Source organism: Empidonax traillii, unplaced genomic scaffold, assembly GCF_003031625.1.
Source record: "Empidonax traillii isolate 1590-97213 ecotype Southwest subspecies unplaced genomic scaffold, ASM303162v1 scaffold1300:size135431, whole genome shotgun sequence".
In the NCBI taxonomy this organism is placed as follows: domain Eukaryota; kingdom Metazoa; phylum Chordata; class Aves; order Passeriformes; family Tyrannidae; genus Empidonax; species Empidonax traillii.
The window spans coordinates 90,299-112,941 of NW_020956493.1; the positions used below are offsets into that span (position 1 = coordinate 90,299).

Consider the following 22,643-nt stretch of genomic DNA (forward strand, 5'->3'; position numbering starts at 1 on the left):
AGTCCAGGGCCAAGGGGAAACTCCTCCAAGTAATTAATCTTTCCCAGCCTGAGGAGCACATCCAGACGGAGCACGGAGGAAACAGACCCAAGATGGACAGACAGGTACAAGGATAGAGTGGTATCACCCTTTATTAAACAAAACCAAACAAAAGCTAAGCCCCTTTCCTTTGCTCTTTCATGATATTACAAACCAATCAGTACCACCCCCATCACTGTTATTGCTGTGGTACCTCAACCCCGCTGGATGCCCGAGCACACCACTGGACCACACCACTGGACATGAAGCACCTGCAGAGAGTCTGGTGCCTGTTTTTATTTATTTATTTGACTCAAAGAGAGAAGAAGAGGCTCAGAGCACTTGCACAGCGTGCTCATCAAGCTCTGCCCCCGCTGTGAGCAGACACACGGATGCCGGCGGGGAGGCCACGCTCTTTTGTCCCAGCCATTCCATGATCTAATAAGTGGGCAGTTTTTTTCCTCAGCAAACCAGTCATCCATCTTCCAGAAGCAGGAGGCAGATGATTAGTGTTGCATTACCCTTTCCTAATGCTTAATTAATGGCAATATTTGGGGATGTTACAGCAAAAGGCATTCGACGTGTTGGTCTCCCGCGGTGAAGGGACGTGGGGAGCTACAGAGGTGGGGATGAACATTGAACAGAACCACAGGGTGCCAGGTTGGAAAGGGACATCAAGGATCATCTGATCCAACCTTTCTTGGCAAAAGCACGGCCTGGACAAGATGGCCCAGCAACCTGTCCAGCTGGATTTTACAACTCCACCGCTTCCCTGTGGACATTTTTCTAAAGGCCGTTTGTTCTCACGGCAAAAAATGTTCCTCTTGCCTGAGTGACTGACATCTGAATCTCCCCAGGAGCAACTTTACCCATCACCCCTCATATTTTCCATGTGACTCCTTGCACAAAGGGAGTCTCCATCTTATTTGTAGCCACCCTTTAAATACTGGGCCACGGTGACAAGGTCTCCCCTAAACCCTCTTTTCTCAAGGTCAAACGAACCCACCTCTGATTGAGACACACAGGAAGGAAACACCTCCAAGCTGCCTTTTGGCCAATGCAAACAGGTCCATCCCCTTGCAACCTTTTCCCCAGGGACACCCAGCCAAGGGACCAACCAATTTTTGCTTGCTGGGAATATCAGCCCTGGAAAACCTTGGAGCTGTGTCCATTGGAATGCCACCTGAGATGATGTGTGTATTCGGGGGGTGGGGGGGAAGCCGGCCCTCAATTCCAAGCCACAAGCCAATGTGTTAAAAGGCTCCAGCTGGGCAGGCAACAGCCCACGGCTGTTCCAAAAAAGCTGATATTTCTCCACCATCTGCTTTTTGCAGCCACCGAGGGTGACTTCAGTGTCACATCAGTAACTGCCAAGGGATGGGCAAGCTGGGCACAACGAGGTATCTCTTCAAATATTTAGAGACTGCAAGTGTCTTGAGCTATTCTGTGCATTTGCATTAAAACCAGTGGTCTTTTCACACAGCACAATAAATATTCATGTTTTTTCTAACCTAAGCTACAATGCACTGAGATTCATCATTTGTCTAGTCCACATTTCAATTCTCTTTTCTCACGGCTCTTTGATTGTGCCCAAGTATCCCATTCTTCCTTGCTTTTATGCCTTTAATTTTGCCTTGTAGAATAGCCTAGAAATCACTATTTACAACTGAACAGGCAGCTCTCACTCACTTCAATACCTTCTCCCCCTTCAAAGAGAAAAATCATAATTACACCCAAACTCATAAGAAAACAGAAAACTGAGAGAAACTTCTCTGCTTTTCTACGTATTTCCATCCAGGGAGAAGAGCTATTTGCAAAACAAAGAACATTTGCAACCCTCAAAACATGAAAACCAAGTCAGGCTGCATCAGCGAAAGGCACAGCTGAAATCAAAGGCCGGTGAAGAGAGGGGTGATGTTCTCTTCCCTGATGCAAAATGATGTTACATGATCCCCTTTCCTGATGCTTCTGCAAAAATCTCAACTCCCAGTTGTGTCCACATTGTAGGCCCTGCAGCCTCATCCTCCAGTGCAAGCCAGGCCCAGGACCAAAATAAAATGAAGGATGTGTCCCAGTTAACAAGACTTGCTGAAAGCCAGACCAGATTAACCCAAACAAGCCCTACAGCAACTTTCCACTTGGACTGGGGTCTGATGCACGTCTGGGCAGCTGCAGATGTGGGTCCTTTGCCTTCCCATGCTGCTCAGAATTGGGCAGGATGAGACCCACCTTCCACCTGCAGCCTCACATCAACAGGGACAACCTTCTGTGCTACCCAAGGTCTGGCAAAGGATCTCTCCTACAACCTGCCCAGGTCAGGAATGGGACACAGCAGAGTCAACACCTTCAACACACAAAATCAGGAGGTTCTAACCATTAGCTGTGCTCCACATTATGGCAGTTACACAATGAATTTGGTTTCATGAAGAGCAGGTTTGCCTTGGGGACCAATTCAGATGTGCAGGTTGGCGCCTGGGGGCTTTTTCCTTTCTGCTTTAGCATTTCTTGAGTCCTCAGGGGCAAGTGGGGTGGGGGGACGGGTAAGGCGAGTACATCTGGTCTCTGCTTAAAAACATGCCACCAGGAAAGAATCCACAGCCATTTGGAAGCCATTGTTTGCGGTTTCAGCATTTCCAGAGGAAGTTTTTGCACCTTTCCCAGGTTCAAGCAGCCTCCACTCCACAGCACTCAGATTATTGTCCGGGGAAGCACAGCCCACTGCATTGTGTACATCTCCCCACCTACCTCCACCATCACTGCACCCACATCCAGCCCCACATCAACCATTTAGGCCAACTTATTGCAAAGGTGATGAGGAGATGAGGACAGACACAAGCAGGCCTAGAGAATACTCCACATTTCTCCTTTTAATCCCCCCAAATTCCTCCAGAATCCTCATTAGCTGCACCCTCAAACCCCGAGCACAGAAACATGTTGGGCCTCATCACACAAATCAAACTCAACAAGTTTGGTTTCCACCTCTGAAAATCAGCATCAGAAATGACCCCTGGTGAGAGTTTGGTATTTATACACCAGCCACGCTGAACCTGAGCAAGGAAAACTTCAGTCCTCAGGGAGTCAGGGAGAATAAATTCCAGCAAGGGATCGATACTTTACCGAGAGGTTGATAGCCTTGTCTCGAAGGGCCTCCAAATGGGTTCCTGCTCCCAAACCCACTCCCATCAATGGATCCATAAGACATTTTCTAGATAGTGATGGATGTGGGATTGCACTTCAGACCTAAAAAACAGAGAAAAAGACAGACACAGCCGTGTTAAAAGTCAGTTAAACCCCAGTAGTCTAAGAAAACAAGAGGACTGAAAGGACAAATAAAAGATACAGGGCAACCTCCAAACTCCAGGATGTCCACCTGCAAAAAATTAAAAGCACTAAAATCCAGGTTTTCTGGGCTACAAACGATCTAGGGGACAAACCAGTCATTTGACCTCCCCTGTGTCTTATTTTCTGCATTCTTAAAGGGCAACTTTTAATTCCTCGCTGCCCACAAAGTGCTTTGAGATCCTGAGCTGGTGGGCAAAGACTAAGCACTCAATCAAAAAACAGGTAATGCTGTCTTCTGGAACATTACCAGTACACAGCTGGCTGGGAGTCCATCCATCACACTGCAGGCTTGATGAGCTCTCAAAAGGTACAGTTTGCTGCTATATCATAAGCTCCTGGGCTTCCAGTAAAAATACCGGAGCTAGAGTTATTTTTCCTTGCTGGTTAAAAAAAAATAAATTAAAATTTAAAAAACTACAAGGACTAAGGTAGCGGCAGCAGGATGAAATCAATGTAGCACTGTCAGAGAAAGATTCCTCCATGCCCCCTTCCCACCTTCCCATCCACAGGGTTTCACCACGGCCACAGAAAGCCTCCAGCAAATCAACGGTGTCCCAAGACTTTGATGGGAAGAGTAGCTCAAGTCTAAGGCATGGAGATGATGATGGAAAGCGCTACAGGACCAAACCCAGCTACTGCTTTCTCACACGAAGGCTATGAAAAAAAACCCCAAATCAAACCAAATCAAACAGGTGTGAATACCACCAAAAAAAAGGTAAAAGACAGTGTGGCCTTCTGGGAGAGTCCAAAGGAGAGGACACATTGGTGTGAGGTGACTGGGAATACCACCTGCCCTTCATGCAGGGGGTTGCTCTGACATATAAATGCCATTTTTTGACTGAAGGACAAGCAAACTAACTCAGCCAACAAACCACCCTCTCCTACAACCACTGCAGCACCTTTAGTGCCGTGGCAGAATCACAGAGTGGTTTAGATTGGTGGGGACATTTCAAGGTCACATCATCCAATCCTACTGCCAAGGACAGGGGCACCTTCCACTAGATCAGGTTGCTCAGAGCCCCATCCAACATGGCCTTAAACATTTCCAGGCATGTGGAATCTACCACCTCTCTGGGCAACCTGTGTCAGTGTTTCACCACCCTCACCATAAGAAAAAAATTCCTCATTATATCTACGCCATGTCTACTCTCTTTTAGCTTAAAAGCATTACCCACTACAGGCCCTGCTGAAAAGTCTGTTCCCATTTTTTCCTATAAGTCCCATTTAAGTATTGAAAGGCCACAATAAGGTCTCCCAGGAGCCTTCTCTTCTCCAGGCTGAACAACCTCAGCTCTCCCAGCCTGTCTCCACAGCAGATGTGCTCCACCTCTCTGATCCTTTTTTTGTGCCCTCCAGTTTCTGTGACACATGTGGCACGATGCTCTGATGTGTGGATTGATAAATACCTCAGGAAAAGGCTAAAGCCTCTTTTGGGATGCACTGGCAGAGCCGTGTACTTGCAAGCATTCCTTTGGTTTGTTCTCCAGGGAAAGCAGAGCATCAGAAATTCCCAGTTCTGCACTGTGCTGAGAACAGTCCAGTGGCCTCAGGCACCTGTTGTACTCCCTTCTCCTTTTTTTCTTTCAGAGTTTCAAAACTAACCAAAAAAAAAAAAATTACTGCTGAGATTCGCCAGACAGGGAAACTCTTGGACTAAAAGGAATCACTCACCATCCTGCCTTAATTGGGCAAGGCACATGAAAGAGGATGAAAGTGCAACTGCCCTGAGACAGCAAGGGTTGGGAGCCAGAGCCATAAAAAGTGGAGAAAATCCAGAGTGCAGCTTCCCCTCCCGGCCTCGGTGTACCAGGTACTCATATAATTGGCATCTGAGGCTTGCAGGTGCCCCCAGGCCATAAATCCCTCATTTCAGGGAAACAGCCTGCGGTCCAAACTTATGGAAACCAAACCTGTGAGAGCCCAAGCAGCCAGAGAGGAGAGGAAGAGGAGGAGGAGGAGTGTATTTGTGTGTGTGCACTCAGGAGACAGAAAATGGGGCCAACAAGAGGAACCAAACAGCAAACTTGTAAACCACGGGTTTGCAGGACAATCAGCAACACAACAATTGTCATGCCAACCCCGTGAAACTGTAAAACTTTAGGCTCTGTGGAAATACACTCTGCAGTTTTTGTCTCTCCTGGGAGACCTTAGAGCAACTTGCAGTACCTAAAGAGGGTCTGCAAGAGACGTGGAGAGGAACTTTTCAGCAGGGCATGGAATGACAGGACAAAGGGTGGTGGCTTTACACTGACAGAGAGGAGGGCTCAGATCAGCTTTTTGGAAGAAATTCTGAATTCACAGGGTGATGAGTCACTGGCACAGTTATCCCAGAGAAATTGTGGCTGCCTCATCCCTGGAAATGTCCAAGGCCAGGATGGACAGGACTTGGAGCAACCTGGGATAGTGGAAGGTGTTCCTGCCCAGGGCAAGGAGGTGGAACTAGAGAGTCTTTAAGATCCCCCCAAACTCAAACCATTCCATGATTCTATGATGTCACGATGCAAATTCTTCATGGTTACCACAAAACACCCCAAGAAACTGTGGAAAATTCACCTGAGGAGTGGTGACTGCAGCAGACTGGGAACAAACCTCACCTCTCCCAGGTGTCACCACAAAAACCAACCCAAGACCCAGCAACACTCTTACCTGGGAAAATATGGGCACATGGAAGACAGTCAAAAGAAAGTTTTTGGGCAGGGAAAAGGAATTATCTTTTTATTTTTACCTCCCATCGTGCCTACAGAATAAATCCCCTGTAAGCAGGGATGTGGGGCAATCAAAGAGTCTGAAAACAGCCTCTGTACAAAGGTTGATCCTCACCCACCCTTTCTCTTCAGAGACAAGCAAGTGGAAGCATTTACTGCCACAACTTCCCCAGGACACAACAACAAACACGGAGTGAAAGTCTGCACCATGTTGTAAAATGACTTGATTACAACTGGGCAAGAGTTGCTTTGGCAAACAGTGAATGTGTCTATTTTTTTCCCCAACAGAGTGGGAAGGGGAGGGGAGGGAGAGGGAGGGCTTTCGGAACACTCCAAATGTTTCGTGTTGATTTCTCCTTTCCAGAGCATGTTTCCATTTTAAATCTTTTTCTCCTCGTAATGGAGGAAAAATAGAATTGAAAATGAAATATTTTGTTTCAGCTTAACCAACCTTTTTAGCAACAGCCACCTCCCACCCCATCCTACTAAGTCATTGAAATATCCTTTATTCACACAGCTCTGGAGTTGCATTCTTACCCCACAGTAATATATTTACAGGGAAATTTAAGAGCAGATCTAAATGCCTTTAATTTGATTGGCAATAAAAGCATTTCCCTCCCCATCCCCATGGCACTTCCCAGGGCTTTTGTCTACTGCTCCTCAGGGACACTTGTCCAATTTACTGTGAAGGCAGTTCGTACAAATTGGAACAAGCATTTCCTAACGTACTAAACACAGGGGGAAAAAAAAAAAGAAAAAAGAAAAGAGGGAAAAAAAGAAGAAAAAAAGATTTTATCACAATTTTATCCTCATCACATAAAATACAAAATGAAGGAACAACCACATTCAAGCCAAACTAAAAAAACATCCATCCTACCAGAGGCATGAATTTGTATTTTAACAACATGCAACTACTTTTTGCTTTCTATATTCTGTGAAAGTCAATCATGCCCTAATTATAATAAGATGTAGCATTTCAAGGAAAGGGTTGGTCCATGTTTCTTGGATTGGGAAGGAAACTGGCAAGTAAAACCAAGCAGGAGAAACCATTTAAGAGTTCTCCTACACCCACCAGTCTCCATTTAGAGCCACTCAGGTGGGCAGAATTAGTAGTGGTAGGAATGACAGGTGAAGTTTCAGCATGGAAGAAATTATTATTATTATTATTATTATTATTATTATTATTATTATTATTATTATTATTATTATTATTATTATTATTATTATTATTATTATTAAAATTATTACACTGTTCCTGTGTCAACACATGAGCTTTCTCACTTTTACCCTTCCAGTTCTCTTCCACCATCCTGGCAGGGGAGGTGAGAAAGTGCATTTGTGCTGCTTAAGTTCCCAGTTGGAGTTAAACCACAACAAGCACTTCAGACAAGTCAGAAGTTTTAAAGGCTGAGTTGGGCTGAGAGAGACATGAGCACACTGGAAAGAAGTGGAAAAGGAGGACAGACATGGACATATTGGAGCAAATCCAGTGAAGGGCCATGAAGATGATTGAGGGATGGGAACATCTGGTTTATGAAGAGAGGCTGAGGGAGCTGGGACTGTTCAGTCTGGAGAAGAGAAGGATGTGTGTGTGTAGGGGGGTGGTATTAAGGTGTCTAAATATCTGATGGAAAGCAGCAAATATGATGGAGTCAGACTCTTCTTGGTGGGGCTCAGGGACAGGACAAGAGTCAATGGATTGAAAATATGGGAAATTCCACTTGAAAAACTACCAAAAAAAAAAAAAAAGGTGATTTTTGGGGGGATTTGGAGTGGCTTTCATGCTTGTTTTGTGGTTTTTTATGGGTTTTTTTGACAGTGAGTGTGGTCAAACATCAGCACAGGCTAAACAGAGAGGTTGTGGAGTCCCCATCCTTACTCAAACCCTGACTGAACACAGGCCTGGGTAATCTGCTCCAGGTGCCCCTGCTCTGAGGAGTGGTGTTGGACAAGAGAAACTCCTGAGGTTCTTTCCCACCTCTGGGGTTCTATGATTTTACCTGAAGCAACCTGAGAGCCATCCATGGCCTTCTTGGCTGACTGAGGGACAATTACTCTGACTATTTACTGACAACTAATCTAAACCTGCTCCCTTTCAGTTCAAAGCCATTAAAACTGTGGCCACTCTGCTCCCTCCAGTTGTATTTTGAGCAGTGGTGATGGAAATGGGATGAGTCTCGTTACACACACATATGACACCAGACAGGGAGGTTACAGGACAGCTCCAGCCTTCAGAACAATCCTATGAAACCACAGGTGATGTCCAACAGAGAAAATAAGACACTGCATAATTCAGCTCAACTGCAGGGGCCTGAATTCAGTAGCAGCACCAACAGAGGATGGGGAACTGCTGGCCAGTGCTGCAGAGGAGGATGGAAGGATGCCCTGGACTTCAGGTTGAATGGGAATCTGCAGTGATATTTCCTGTAAAAGTGGCAGGCATCATCAGGGGATGTATTAACAGGATTACAATCTTTTGGACGTGGAAATCAAACCTTTTGCTTGACCCTACACTGCAGAATCCTCAGCTGTGGGCAACAAGTCCCAGCAAAGACTTTGTCAGAGGTTGGAGAGAGTCTAGAGGGAACTTGGAGAATGACAACAGGTCAAGAGAATGTAACCTGATAGGAGAGATTGAGTAAAAGGGGTTGCTTTTCCTACAGAAGACTGATGGGAAAACTTGAGCCTTCAAATCTGTGCAAGGCTGATGAAAACAGACAGGTGGGAAACATTCTTTTCATTCCTGTTGGACAGGACATGGGAATAGCTCTAAACCAAAACTGGGAGGATGAACTGAGACACTGGGAGAGCCTAAGAGGAAGGAAGGACAGAGCATCGCTGGGAAAAGTAAAAAAGCAGAAAGGTCTCTTTACACCTGGAGGTGATCAGACTGGCCAACACTGCTTGGAGTCAATACTGGGTCCAGTCCTGTTTAACACCTTCACTGACCTGCCCTCTGTCAGTGTGAAGCCTTTGTCCTGTCACTCCATCCCTTGTCCAAAGTCCTTCTTCAGCTCTCTTGGAGCCCCTTTAGGCACTGGAAAGAGCTCTGAGGTCTCCCTGGACCCTTCTCTTCACCAGGATGAACAACCCCAGCTCTCTCAGCCTGTCTCCAGAGCAGAGATGCTCCAGCTCTCAGATCATCTTTGTGGCCTCCCTCTGGACTCACTCAGAAATGACTAATGATGGTGACACTTCCACTTCTGGATAAACAACTTGAGATAGATTTTTCTGAGGCTTTTCACCCAGATAAAATCCTTCTACCAACCAGCCCAACCTTCTTCATAATGAAAGAGCAGATGATTTCACATAAATCATCATTACCCACCAACACCTGCAGCCTCTTCTCAGACCAGGTCACCTCTTTCCACAAGAGCCTCTCTGAGGCTCCACTTAATGAAGGATCAGCCCCAGCCACTCTGTTAGGAGAGCTGTGTCTTCTCCTAACTCTTCAGCTTTGCTGTTTGATGCCTCTTTTTGCCTCTTAACCTTCTCTCAGATGAACTAAACAGATTGACCTCCTCCTTTCATTTCTCATTAGGAGTCTTGTTTACACATGAACCACAAGGGAGAACACTCAGCATTGTCTTGCTTTCCATACAGCTGCCCCAATTTCATGGATGAAATCAAGATATGGATAAAATGGATAAAAAAATGGATAGACAGATACAGATCCCTCCTGTTGGCAGAGTACAACAGATCATAGAAAAGTTTGGGTTGGGAGGCACCTTTAAAGGTCAACTAACACACACCCCCTGCAATGAGCAGGGACATCTTCAACCAGGACTTGGTTAATATGAAAGTCTTTTGAGGGCATGAAAGAAAAGGTCATATTGGCAAAGCCTTCTGCTCCCAGAGTTGACTCTGTCCCTCGTGTCACAGACATGCTGATTTTTAGCTTATCTGCTCTGGGTTTTTCTCAATTATTAAAACCAAAACTCGATAAACCTTTATGCTGTTCACCTGGAAAAAAGGCCTCCTGCCTGTTTCTCAGAGAGCCTGAATTCATGAGCAAGCTCTGCTGTTGAATCACTTTTGTTTTGTTTTTTGTTTTTTTGTTTTTTTTTTAACTCAGTGATTTTAACACCAGATTGGTGTAATTGCCCAAATCCCCAAGTGCCTCATAACAGGGCTGCCAGAGGTCAGTCAGAATAGCTGGAGGGGGTGACTTTCTCCTTTTTCAGTCTCTGCTTTGAGGCAATTTATTCCCTCCTGGATCTTTTGAGATGTTTTGTAATATTAACATCATGTTCTGGGGTGGCTCTGGGCAGGCAAGGTGAGGAAAGCAGCGCAAGGAGCTGAAGAAATGACTGGCAGGGGAGTGGTCCAGGAGTGATGCCCTGCATGGAGCAGCACTGGGGGTGCAGCAATACAGCTGCTTCCTCCCACTTTGCTTCCCAATTAAGTTTCAAAACTGATGGAAAGTCCTTGGAGAATGAAATCATCCCTGTCCCCACAGCCCGAGGACCTCACTGTCTAGCCTGGCTTGACGAGACACAAAATACGACCAACGAAAAAAACAACAACAACAAAACCCCGGGGCATTCTATCTATAATCAGACCTTGTACAAACTGAATAGTCTTCCAGAAGCTTCTAGAGACGTTTCTGTAGCGCTGGACTGGCGTGACATCACTTGGGACTGTAAACAACCTGACTCAGCACCCTGAACCTGCTCCTGTCTCCCCTCCTCCCACTGGAGATGTCTCCAGGAGCAGAGCACTGGATACTATCAGAATAAGCTGAGAGGTCAGAGACAACGAGATAAGAGATCCATGACATTTTATGGAGATACACATGGAGACACAAACAGAGACAGTGGGTTCACTGTGCCCCTAATTGCGATGACACTGAGAGCTCTGGCTGCTCTCAGCAAATCTGATTGCAGCCTTTGCCTAATCTCATTTTTCAACCAGCTCAGCAACGCTGTGCAAAGCCAACAGGAAGAGTTTCTACCTCACCCTTCCTTTCATCAGCCAGTCGTCCCCAAGATTTGCAGCCAGCAGCACCCACCAGGCACACCAGACCCTTTCCTGCCCATCAAAAAGGCACCTCCACCCCCACCAAGCTCACAATGTCTCCACCTAAGGCCTCCTACTGATGTCAGAGGACTTCAGATCAGATGGGCTGACATGCAACGGAGAGGAGTAGGAAACCACAAGCACCAGAGGTGGGAAGGAATGGATGCCTGCAAGCCCTCTGTATCCATTTCCCACTACACAAATTCCAGACACAGAGAACAGAGGTAAGGAAAGCAATCTGGAAGCTGGCTGTGCTCCTTTCATGTCGGTTCCAGCTGCCACTTCAAGACACAGGCTCTCCTTCCACATCAACCTGACTGCATATCTCCTCACAAGAGAACAGAAAGCAGCCTTCAAATCCTGCAATCCTGCAAATCCTGCTCCTGAGGCCACGTTGGCCTCAGGCAAGTGCCAAGAAGAAGGGTTGGATGGATTCTGTTCAGCTTGGGAGCCTCAGATTCATAGACCCTCCCCCCCCACACACACCCCATTTAAGCTGTATAAACTTCTGAGAGCAAAACTACCCTTTGGAAAAAAAGTTTTCCAGCAAAAAGGATCACAGATGCCACGGAAAGATGGATGCCTTCCATCTTCAAAGCACGAGGCAGCACACACTGAAACAGTCTGGTGCCCCAGAGCAGCAGCCGAGCGTGACAAATGACGGAGTGATTGTGCAAACAAGGTCAGCCCTCAGGACCCAAATGTCTTTACACCTGGAAAAGCAATCAGGCTTCCCTGATACCGAGGAATTTAGATCAAGAGAAAAAGAAGGAGACAGTCTTTGGGAGACCAAAGTTGCTTTGGAGTCTGCGGCCACCGAGCTGGATGTCACATTTCCCACTGCTCCAGACTGAAGGGGTGGCAGTGCTTGGATGACTTAGATGCCAGGTCACTGTTAGCTCATCTTGATCAAGATGTGATGTCACCCTTCCTATTTTTTAAACTGACATCGATATCATGGTTGAACAACATTTCTTCTGGCTCCTGCAGGAGATGATGATCTAGATGATGTCCAGATGATCCAGGCAGCTTCCAACCCTGAACTGCCTGAGTACAAATGCCCCAAAACTGTGTTGCTTCTAGCCCACCCAGGGTTTTCTTTCTATTTTTTACCTGCATTGCCACCTTCTATTTGCTGTTTTGTGCCCTCTTGTCTGCTTTTTGTGAACCTTGCATGTAGAACAGTCTTAATCTATCCATATGCTCGACAAACACAGGAGTATTACATATTTCAGTGAACAGCAAAATTAAATTTCCAGTCAGTTCAGAATCCAGGTTTCATCTGCCTTTTCACTGCTTACAAAAGATGAATATTAATATCTATTTGCTGCAAGAAAAACCAGGGAGGAGGAACTCGGGACAGAGGGAACTGGTGTCTAGTTTGCTACTCTGACATTCGAGTAAACTTATTAATTATAAAAGACGTACACGCACGAATGGACAAAGACCAACCGCAACACACCAGGTCAGCTCAACAAAATGAGAAATGGCATTTATAAATTTATATTGGATTTCAACGGAATAATGAAAAATGAATCTGAGGACGGCGACAGATTTTGAACCCACACCTTGACAGACAGAGCTGAAATGCTGTGGGGGCAGAAGATGCAGGGCAAAATGGTGAATTAATAAAGGAATAGATTATTAAATCCCAAGATCTCGCTCCACTGTAACCAAACATGGCTCCTTTCCTATGCACCACTTCCCAGAGTAGGAATGTCGCTATTCAGTGCTCACAATGAGAATACACATCAGCCTAAGGTCTGATCTGCACCACGTTTTAAATAAACCTTGCAAAAGGATAAATGCGATATGCTGTGGTGAAGACACGGCACACGGTGGGAAATAAGGAGCCTGCTTCTACATTTGGTAGTGATTTGCCAAGGAACAGAAAACAACTTGGTATCTCCGTTTCAGGCTTCCTACCATGACCGTGGGAGATGATGGAAGTCAGTCAAGCACAGGGTAAATCAAGCCAACAGGTCACAGAATCATGGAACCATTAAGGCTGGAAAAAACTTCTAAGGTCATTGAGTCCAACCATTAACCCAACACCCCTCTGTCCCCAGCTACCAAATCCCCAAGTGCCACATCCACACACCTTCTGAACACTTCCAGGGGTGGTAATTCCACCACTTTCACTGTTCCACTGCCTGACCACCCTTTCAGTGAAGAAATTTTTCCTAATATCCTCCAGTAGCACGTCCTCTCATCCTAAATGTGGAGACTGTGGAGAGGAGGGAATTAAAATACTATCACATTGGCCATATGATGGACAGTGGTCTCCAAAGCCTAATGTCCAAGAGAGAAAAAGATGGAAGGAAGGGCTGTGTGTTCTGCTTGGTGTTCTCTTATAATTGTTTTGTTTCATTGGGGGGGTTCTGAGATTTTTGGGTTGTTTTGGGTTTTGTTTGGGGTTTTTTTTGGCTTTGGTTTGGTTTTTGGTGTTTGGTTTTGGTTTTTGGGTTATTTTTTTAACTGGGAACTGAAAGAAAACCCGTGAGGTGCTGTGCAGCAGTTTTCAAGTTTCTTTCCAGTCAGAGGTCAACACCCAGGAAGGTAAAACGAAACATGTTTTTAAAAAAATCAAATGCCAGTGAACGTGGACATCAGACAAAGGGTGGCTTGGGACACCCCCACGGTGCCATGGAAGCAAAGGACACCTTGGAAAAGACAGAATCACAGAGTCAATCAAATTGGGAAAGATCTCTAAGATCATTGAGTGCAACTGTTAACTGAGCACTGCCAAGGCCACAATGGAAAATAGAAAGAGGGAGCCACAAACCCACACAATCGAGGTGAGAACTAGAGATATCTCCAAGTATTTCACGGATACCGAGAGGAGAAAACAGTCAACACAATCATCCCAAGCAGTGACTAACTGGAACATGGGCATGGAGACAACTACTATGCAACCACAGCCCAGAGCACTGAATGCCACGTCCAGTCTTTCCTTGAACACCTCCAGGGATGGGGAATTCAAACCTCCCTGGGTAGCCCTTTCCAAGGCCTTTCAGTGAAGAAATTCTTCCCACTTCAACCTCCTCTGGTGCAGCTTGAGCCTGTTTCCTCTTGTCCTGTTGCAGAAGTGTCCTGGGAGAAAAGACCAACCCCTACCTGACTACAACCTCATTTCAGGGAGTTGTAGGGAGTGAGAAGGTCCCCCCTGAGCCTCCTTTTCTCCAGGCTGAGCCCCCCCAGCTCCCTCAGCTGCTCCTCACAGACCCTCCAGACCCTTCACCAGCTTTACTGCCCTGCTCTGGACACGCTCCAGCACCTCAATGTCCTCGCCTTCCCCCAAGAATAACCTCAAAGAAAGGTCAAGAAACCACTGTGCTCACATGTATTTATACACCCACGCAAAACCTGTTAGGAATACTGCAATCCAAACAAGTTGCCATTGCTTTTTCTTCTTCATACCAACCCTTTAGCTCGTGAGGAGGTGAGGAGAGTCAGCTTGTAGCCTCTGCTGACAGAAGCCCTTCTGACATTTCTATCCCTTGCTCTGCCCATTGTGCTTCTGCAGTTACTCCACCTTTATCTCCTCACACAAGACTACAAAAGATTTCTGAACAATGGCCACGCTGGGAGATGAAGGGAAAAACCACGTGGCAAAAAAAAAAAAAAAAAAAAAAAAAATCCACGTGCTCCAACAATGAGGAAATGCAGAAAGATCCTCAGGACTGCATTGGGTTCTGTGGCCACCTACCAGGACTCCAAGCTCAGAGTCAGCAGTGGCTGGGAGATGATTTTCCTGCCAGAATACAGTGAATTTGCTAAAAATCCCTCTGTTGAACCTGCACTGGGCCACCGGGCATGTTTGAGGAAAAACAACCATTGTCAATTTTCCAACTCATTCACTTTTGCCAAGACCCCTCACCGATGGAGAACGTCGTTGATCCCTTAATTCTTTCAAGTGGTTCTTAAACACCCCATCAATCTGCTGTTCACGGGAGGACTTTCTGCCTGTGTTTTTAAAACACAACACAAAATCTCCCTGAGGCAGGAGGAAGGGTGGGCACCTGGACTGGCAGCATTTCAACTTCTCCCCTCCTCAAATAAAACAACAACACCAAAAAAAGAATGTAAAAAATAGAAAAAGAAAAAAAAAAAAGGTTTCTAAAGCAAGGGATGATCCACAGTGGGAGCAAAATCACAGGCAGGCAAGGAATTGCTGGCATTGTTCGTAACAAGGCAACAGGATGAAAATTAAGCAGTGTGGACTAAGGAACAAGCAATTGAGATGTTTTTGACCACAGACATTCACCAGAGGGATGCAGCAGAAAAACACAGCCACAAATTTGCCCAAATCCTAGGAAAACACGACTAAAAACCACCCTCATCTGCCAGGGAGGGGGAGGCTCTCCATGATAGAGTGGAGCCTCCTGGCACAACTCCTGCCTGCAGCAGAGTAGGGCAGGCAAGCGCAGGATTAGCATAGCAGGAGAAAAGAGATTTCACCTCGTTTGAAGGCTCACAGGCAAGGATGACAAGACAGAGTGCACGGAGCATCTGGATGTGTAAATATGTGCTGTCAAAGGAGCTTCTCTTCTCCAGACCAGCTCCACTCTCAAAGCAGAGACAGATCACGGCATGAGGCAGCCTGGGGAGAGCTCAACTCATCCCCTTCCCATCTTTCTTTCACCTTGAAGACAAAAATTTTTGGGGTGCATCCACCCACCCTCACGCTGACAAAGCTGTACGGGTCAGGCCTGCTCTGCCACAGCCCCCAATCAGCTACGAGCCAGAGACCATCAAAAGCCCTATTTCAGCTCATTTCCCGGCTTTGTTCACATTGTAGGACTACCTCCTTCCTGCTGATAAGCTCCTGTAGCACATGATGGCACCAAAGGGAACCAAGTGCAAATATCAAGGAGGAAAAGCGGCTCCGCTTCAGCGCGTGACTCATGAGAGAAGGACTCCAAGCCCTGAAGGAGCCAAAGCAAACCAGCTGACTGGCAAACCCTGCACAGGAGAGAAAATCTGCCTTTAAAAAACACAGACTGCATTTTTTGCTGTTGTATTTTTTAGGCAATTATCCATATATATATATATATATATATATATATATATATATATATATATATAAGACCCTGATGAAGGCAGGACATACAATGTGGGATGGAAATGTCTAAATAAAGGTGCCAAGCTGCCATCTCAGGTGCCCTGTGGGGCTGGCAGACCTGTCTGGTGATGCACAGCCTTCCAGGCTGGCAGAAGAGTGGGAACCATCTCCAAATTAAGGCGCCTAAATCACAAACTTTTTGAGTTGGAAAGACCTTTAAGATCATCGAGTCCAACCATTAAACCGGCACTGAGAAGCCCACCAATAAACCATGTCCCCAAGTGCCACACCTACGTGTCTTTTAAATCCCTCCTGGGGTGGTGACTCCACCACTGCCCTGGGAAACCTCTTCCAGTGCTTGACAACTCTTTCAGTGAAAAAAAACCACAAAACAAAAACAACAACTTAAAATTTATCTTTATCATTATTACCACTCTTTTCTGTGATTTATCTAATTCTGCCACTTTCTTCCTGATGCAGTAGAAGAACTAAACAGGTGAGGTCATGTCAGACTGGGAAAAGAATGTTGGAGTGGTGGAAAAGCCCATAAAATAACATCCCATGAATTCCCGAGTCATCTGGAAAAGGCAAATCACCCCTTCTTTTTCCAGTGCAAAAACTGGGCAGGGGGGGGGGTAAGGAAGCAAGTCCAGGAGACAGGAATGAAAGAAAGGAGATTCTCCTCCTCTTAGTAAAGACTAAGTAAGAAAGAACTTCATTTCGTGGGCTGTTGTGCATCCTGAAATCTTGCACAGGCTTAAAAATGCAACAGGCCTATGAAAAGAAGAAGGAGGGTAAAAAAAGGAAGAATAAAAATACATTGTGTGGGATTAAATGTACCACCTCTGACTGCAGAAACTTGGGAAAACACTGGGAGAAGCCCTGTCTGCCCTGTTCTCATGCTCTTCGCAAACCAGCCACCACTAACCACGTAACAGGCCTAATTTTGGCTCATCTTTGCACATCTCTCTCCTGACCCATTTTGTCTCTTCACATGACAATTCCAGAAGGAAATCCTTCAGGAAAATACAGAACTGGACTGCTCAAGAGCTGCCAGGGTACTTGAAATTCGCCTCTTCTGGTCAGCTGCTGTGCCTTGCCTCTTTCCATGACCACGATGACTGTGCCCTCCACTCAATCCCAGTACCTTGGACTTATAGACAAGGTCAGACACAACCCCAAGGGCCATATTTGAAGACAACCAGATCTCCACCACCCAAGAGTGAAGAGAAAGGAGAAAAGAAGAAAGCCAGAGCATTACCACAGGCCTGTCACACACCAAGGCTTCACAGCTGAGCTTCCTTCTGTGTTCAGGAAGGCTCAAACCTAAATCCATCAGTGCATTTATGAAGGTAAACTCTCTCTGGAGATTAAAGCCAGGAACAGGCACGAGGAACCAACAGGTGCCAAGTTCACACCTGATGAGGGACGTGAAAAAGATGCATCTGTGTTGTGCTTCACTTTACTGCTTTTAACAAAAATACTGTAATTATGTTGTGTAATTACATCCCTGTAAGGGAGGAATGTCAATTAAGGTGGTTAGGAGGTATAAAAACAGTTAGGTCCCACTAAGGTGAGGTGAGAGATAGACCTTGCTCTCCTGGATCTGCTCTCAGCCATGGATGGTGATGCCCACAGCACTCCCATCCCACTGGCATTCCCAAAACACAGAATAGAAACACAGACTCCCACACAGGATTTTTTTTTTTTTTTAATTCTCTATCCAAGCCTTTCTAATCTCACTGGTCCTATTTTTTTATTGTTTGGTGGTTGTTTTTATTGACTTGACCCTATGTAAATGGCAGGATCCACATTTGAGAACTGTTTCCTCTTGCCCTTTTCAGACAGACAGCCAGGTTTCTAACTTCTATTTTCTTTTTTTTTTTTTTTTTTTTTTTTTTTTTTTTTTTTTTTTTTTTTTTTGTCTCAGAAGCCTTTTTCAACCTGAATAAAGCACCATTCTGAAAATGGAATAAATAAAACATAACAGGAAGGAGACTGTAATGGAGTTGGGACATGGACCAAAAGAACTTGTATTTCCAATGTTCTTTTGCACCGTTTGCTTGTGTTACATTCAAAGCTTTGGGAAACCATCCAAACCGACACAGATAGGAAATAATCCACGGAAATTACAGCTGCAAAAAGGGTTTTGATGGGGAAAATGAAACTGAAAATTCAAGGACGAGGTGAAAAGCATGGAATGGCTTGTGCAGGAAGAGAAATGTCCAAAAAACAAATGGTGGATGGAGGAGATTTGCCACCACCACTCCCAAAAAATGAAGTGACAAAGACAATGAAAGAGGCCCTGTGAAAAAACTAATTGGACCAGAGTTGGAAGACTTTTCATCCTTTCCACAGGTTTTTGCTTCCCCACTTATTTCAGTGGAGGGTTTAGGAGATCTCTAATGGGTTTGGCCACTTCCCTCCCCATGTGAATAAACCACAGGAAAGTCCAAGCTCCTGAAAGCAAGGGAAAGATGAATGAGCTGGAGACTACACAGGCCTTCAGACCAGGCATAAAATATTTACCTAAACCAATCACAGTCTCAGGGCAAAGCTCCCCAGCTTGGATCTTCCCAAGGAGCATGAGGTCCACATCCCTTCCAATATCCCCTGAATGAAAGGCTGAACCTCTTTGGAGAGCTCTTAGAGGAGCCTGGTGGGAGGGAATGTGGTGGTTGGTGAGACCCCAGAGCACATAAAGCTCTTCTGAAGACACATCATCCAAAGTCCAAAGGCACCCCTCCATTTTCAGAACCACTCACAAGCTCGTGGCTCCTCTTGTCTGACATTTTTACAAAGCATGGAGTGACAGGACGAGGGGGAATGGCTTCAAACTGAAAGAAGGCAGGTTTAGATTAGATATCAGGAAGAAATCCTTTACTGTGAGGGTGGGGAGGCCCTGGCACAGGTTGCCCAGAGAAGCTGTGGCTGCCCCATCCCTGGAAGTGTCCAAGGCCAGGCTGGATGAGGCTTGGAGCAGCCTGAGACATTGGAAGGGTGTTGGCACTGGATGAGTTTCAAGGTCCCCTCCTACCCAAACCATTCTATGATCCTATGATTTGTAGTCTCCTTGATAAATAACCTAAGTCCCATTTAACTTGAAAAAAAAAATATTACTCAAAAGGCACATCAGCTCCATAAAGATGAAAACTCTCTTTAAATTTAAAGAGGATGGAAAAGCTCACCCACTGTACCTTTCAAATCAACCCCCAATTTCACTATTAGGAAGCAAATAAACACTGCAACTGGAGCATAAAGGAAACAGTTTAAGGTCAAATGAAACCACAAACAATTCAGGCAATTAAGATCATGGGAGCACTGGGAGAGTGCAGGGAGTTGTGTCTAATGGGTTCGTTCTACAGTGCGACCAGAAATATTTATTCAAATCGAGCAGAGCCTCCCTCTTTTTGCTGCCTTAATCCAAAGAGTAAATATTTTCCAAGAAAGGTATGAGAATCTGTCCCCTAATGATGCCATGCCCATAAAAATCAGAAGGTACTGTTGTTGTTTCAACTAAGTATCATAAAAGCCTCCATCGATTAAATTCTGCCAGGCAATGTACATATTGCAGATGTTTCAGAATAAACAGTTTCAGTGCAGAACTGAGTGTGTCACACCCCAGCAGGGAGGGGTATTCCCACCTAAAACTGCTCTAAGGAAAAACATGCCTGTAACAGGCCATTATTTTGCAGGGAAGCTTCTTTACCTCCATTTTCCACTAGTTCAAAAAGTTGAGACGCTCTCTGCAGATAAAATTAGGAGAAAATATGAAAGAACTGAAAGGCTAAAAAAAGAAATCTGGTCCAGATGGATCCCCGGCTGAATTCTATAAAATATTTACAGATCTTCTGTCACCAAAACTTACGTTTCTTTTTGATGAGGTGGAAACCAAAGGCTCTCCACCTGTCTTGGTTTTATTTTTTGCTTTTAAACCCTTCAGGGAAGATATAATAATGTTATTTAGGAAAAAGGAGAAAAAAATCCCCCCAAAAAAACCCCAACAAACAAGGAAAAAACCCCACCCAAACCCAACAGATTTTAATCTCAGCTGTAATTACTGCAGGTGACTCCAATTAATCAACGTTGATTCTAAAACTCTATTAAAAAAAAAAAAAAAAAAAAAGATATTGTCCCTCGTGTTTAATTTAGCCCAAAGTTGTTCCCTACATTCCAAGTTCAGGAGTTTGATCATTAAAACAGGCTTAGCTCGGATAAGCACAGCCTGATACCACCATCACTCACACAGTGAATTAACAGCCCAGTCCCACAACAGTGCTGTTTCTAGAGACCAAAAAGATGCTTCATCATGTGTCATAAGGGTAAAACATCCTCTTTTTCATTTAAGGTCAGCTAAAAAGTTCTCAGTTTTCTCCTCCTAAATCTTTATGTTCCATTTGCCAACACCCAGACTGACAGAGCTCAGCTCCCTCGAGGAGGAGGGAGAAGTTTATTTAGACTGGTTTTATATTTGTTGTGCTCCTGTGGATGATGGAGCAGAGGAGCATGGAGCAGCTTTTCAACTGTAAATAATCCTGTTGGAGCAGGCAGGACTTTTGGAGAAGGATGTGACTGAGTATCAGCAACAACCTCAGTAATTCAACCCTTTTTTTTTTCAGGATGTGCATCCAACCCGTGGATTTGATGGAAAAGGTAACAAGGTGAAGGCAGTGGGATGAAATCAGGGGAATTTTTGCTAGAATTTTTGCTCAAGGATGTGCAACTTGTTCCTCTCCCCCTGCCTCCAGTAAAGGAGCCAAAGATCTTAAACCATGAACTCCTTCCATAGCAATCACAGAATCATTTAGATTGGAAAAGACCATCAAGATAATAGTCCAAGCCTTTCCTCAGAACTGCCAAGGCCACCACTAAACCAGGTCCCTGAGCACCACATCTACACATCCTTTAAATCCCTGCAGGCTTGGTGACTCAATCCCTGCCCTAGGCAGCCTCTGCCAGTGCTTTACAGCCCTTCTGGTGAAGAAATCTTTCCTAATGCACCTGTCAAACCTGAATTTTGGTCTTTGTTGGGTGTTTTCAGCTCTAGGCAGCCCAGCAAATTATATCTCCACTCATCTATTTGCAGATTAAAAGGGAAAAAACCAAGCAAACAAGCAAAACCCACCACATTATGATCTGGTTCCAAACCCATTTCACCTATTAGGACATGACACAAGACTTTACATCAGATGCTGGAGGCGTATCCCATCTTTTTTAAGCTGATCTTGGATTCATTGCTGGATGCAGCATTATGCCTTTTACAAGCAAAATAAGAGACTACATAATGATTTGGTTTCCACTGGATGTTGACTTGCTAAGCACTACAATTAATTCAAATTAGCATGCTGCCCTTCCTTTCCCTTCACACTTTCAGAAATGTCTCTCTAAACCAATCTATGATTACCAGTCATACATAAAAGCTTCAGAAAAACACTCCTCCACAAGCATATGGCAGAGAAAATTTGTCCAGCGTTGCAGGATTTTCGTGGCATTTATCTCGAGGAAGGTTCTACACAAGGGATAGAGAGATGTCTCTGCTCATTGGCTTCACTCAGGGAGGCACAGAGCTGTTTCCCCATCCCCTTGTGGCGGGCACTTGGGAGAGCATCCTCCTCCCACAAATGCTTCAGACAGATGAGGACTGAGGGTCTGGGCTGTAACACCCATCCTTAAAGCCAAGGCTGTGCTTTCTAGGAGCTGTGCTAGACCTCAGGCGCACACCATGGCAACCAGATTCGAGTGCACTCCTTCAAAACCAGCTCTTAGGGAAAAAAAATAAAAAAAAAAAGGGGGAGGTGGGGAATAGCAGCAAGTTTAACTGAGCATTTTATGAACAACATAATTCACAGAATCATTTAGGTGGGAAAAGAACTCCAAGATCACTAAGTCCATGCTGTGGCTGATCTCCACTTTACCAACCAGCCCAGAGCGCTGAGTGCCACGTCCTGTCACTTCTTGAACACCTCTAGGGACGGGGACTCCCCCACCTCCCTGGGCAGCCCTTTCCAAGGCCTGACAGCCCTTTCCAGGAAGAAATTCCTCCTGATGTCCAATCTGAACCTCCCCTGGTGCAGCTTTAGGCCGTTTCCTCTTGTCCTTTTGCAAGTTGCCCGAGAGAAGAGACCAACCCCCAGCTGGCTACAACCTCTTTTCAGGGAGCTGAAGGGAGTGAGAAAGTCACCCCCGAGCCCCCTTTCATCCAGGCTGAGCCCTCCTCACCTCCCTCAGCTGCTCCTCCTATGCCTCACTCTCTAAACCCTTCCCCACCTCTGGACAAGCTCAGCCCCTCAATGTCCTTCCTGAATTGAGAGACCCAGAACTGGACAAAGCACTCGAGGTGTGGCCTCACCAATGCCCAGCACAGGGGGACAATCCCTGCCCTGGTCCTGCTGGTCACACCATTTTTTATACAAGCCAGGATTCCGCTGGCCTTCTCGGCCACCTGGGCACACGGGCTGGCTCAAATTCCAAAGGCAACAGCCACTTTTTAAAGG

General features: G+C 45.5%; 1 protein-coding gene across 1 annotated transcript in view; it reads right to left on the reverse strand.

Moving 5' to 3' along the window:
• Nucleotides 1-15,621, reverse strand: part of LOC114069585 (t-SNARE domain-containing protein 1-like) — a 71,859-nt gene extending 56,238 nt beyond the window's left edge. The window contains exons 1-2 of the mRNA XM_027906478.1: nucleotides 15,546-15,621; nucleotides 3,136-3,258 (exon numbers count right to left, since the gene is read on the reverse strand). Coding sequence (XP_027762279.1) covers nucleotides 3,136-3,220 — 85 coding nt within the window. The 5' untranslated portion in view covers nucleotides 3,221-3,258; nucleotides 15,546-15,621. The remainder of the gene's footprint in view (nucleotides 1-3,135; nucleotides 3,259-15,545) is intronic.
• Nucleotides 15,622-22,643: the final 7,022 nt, after the last annotated feature.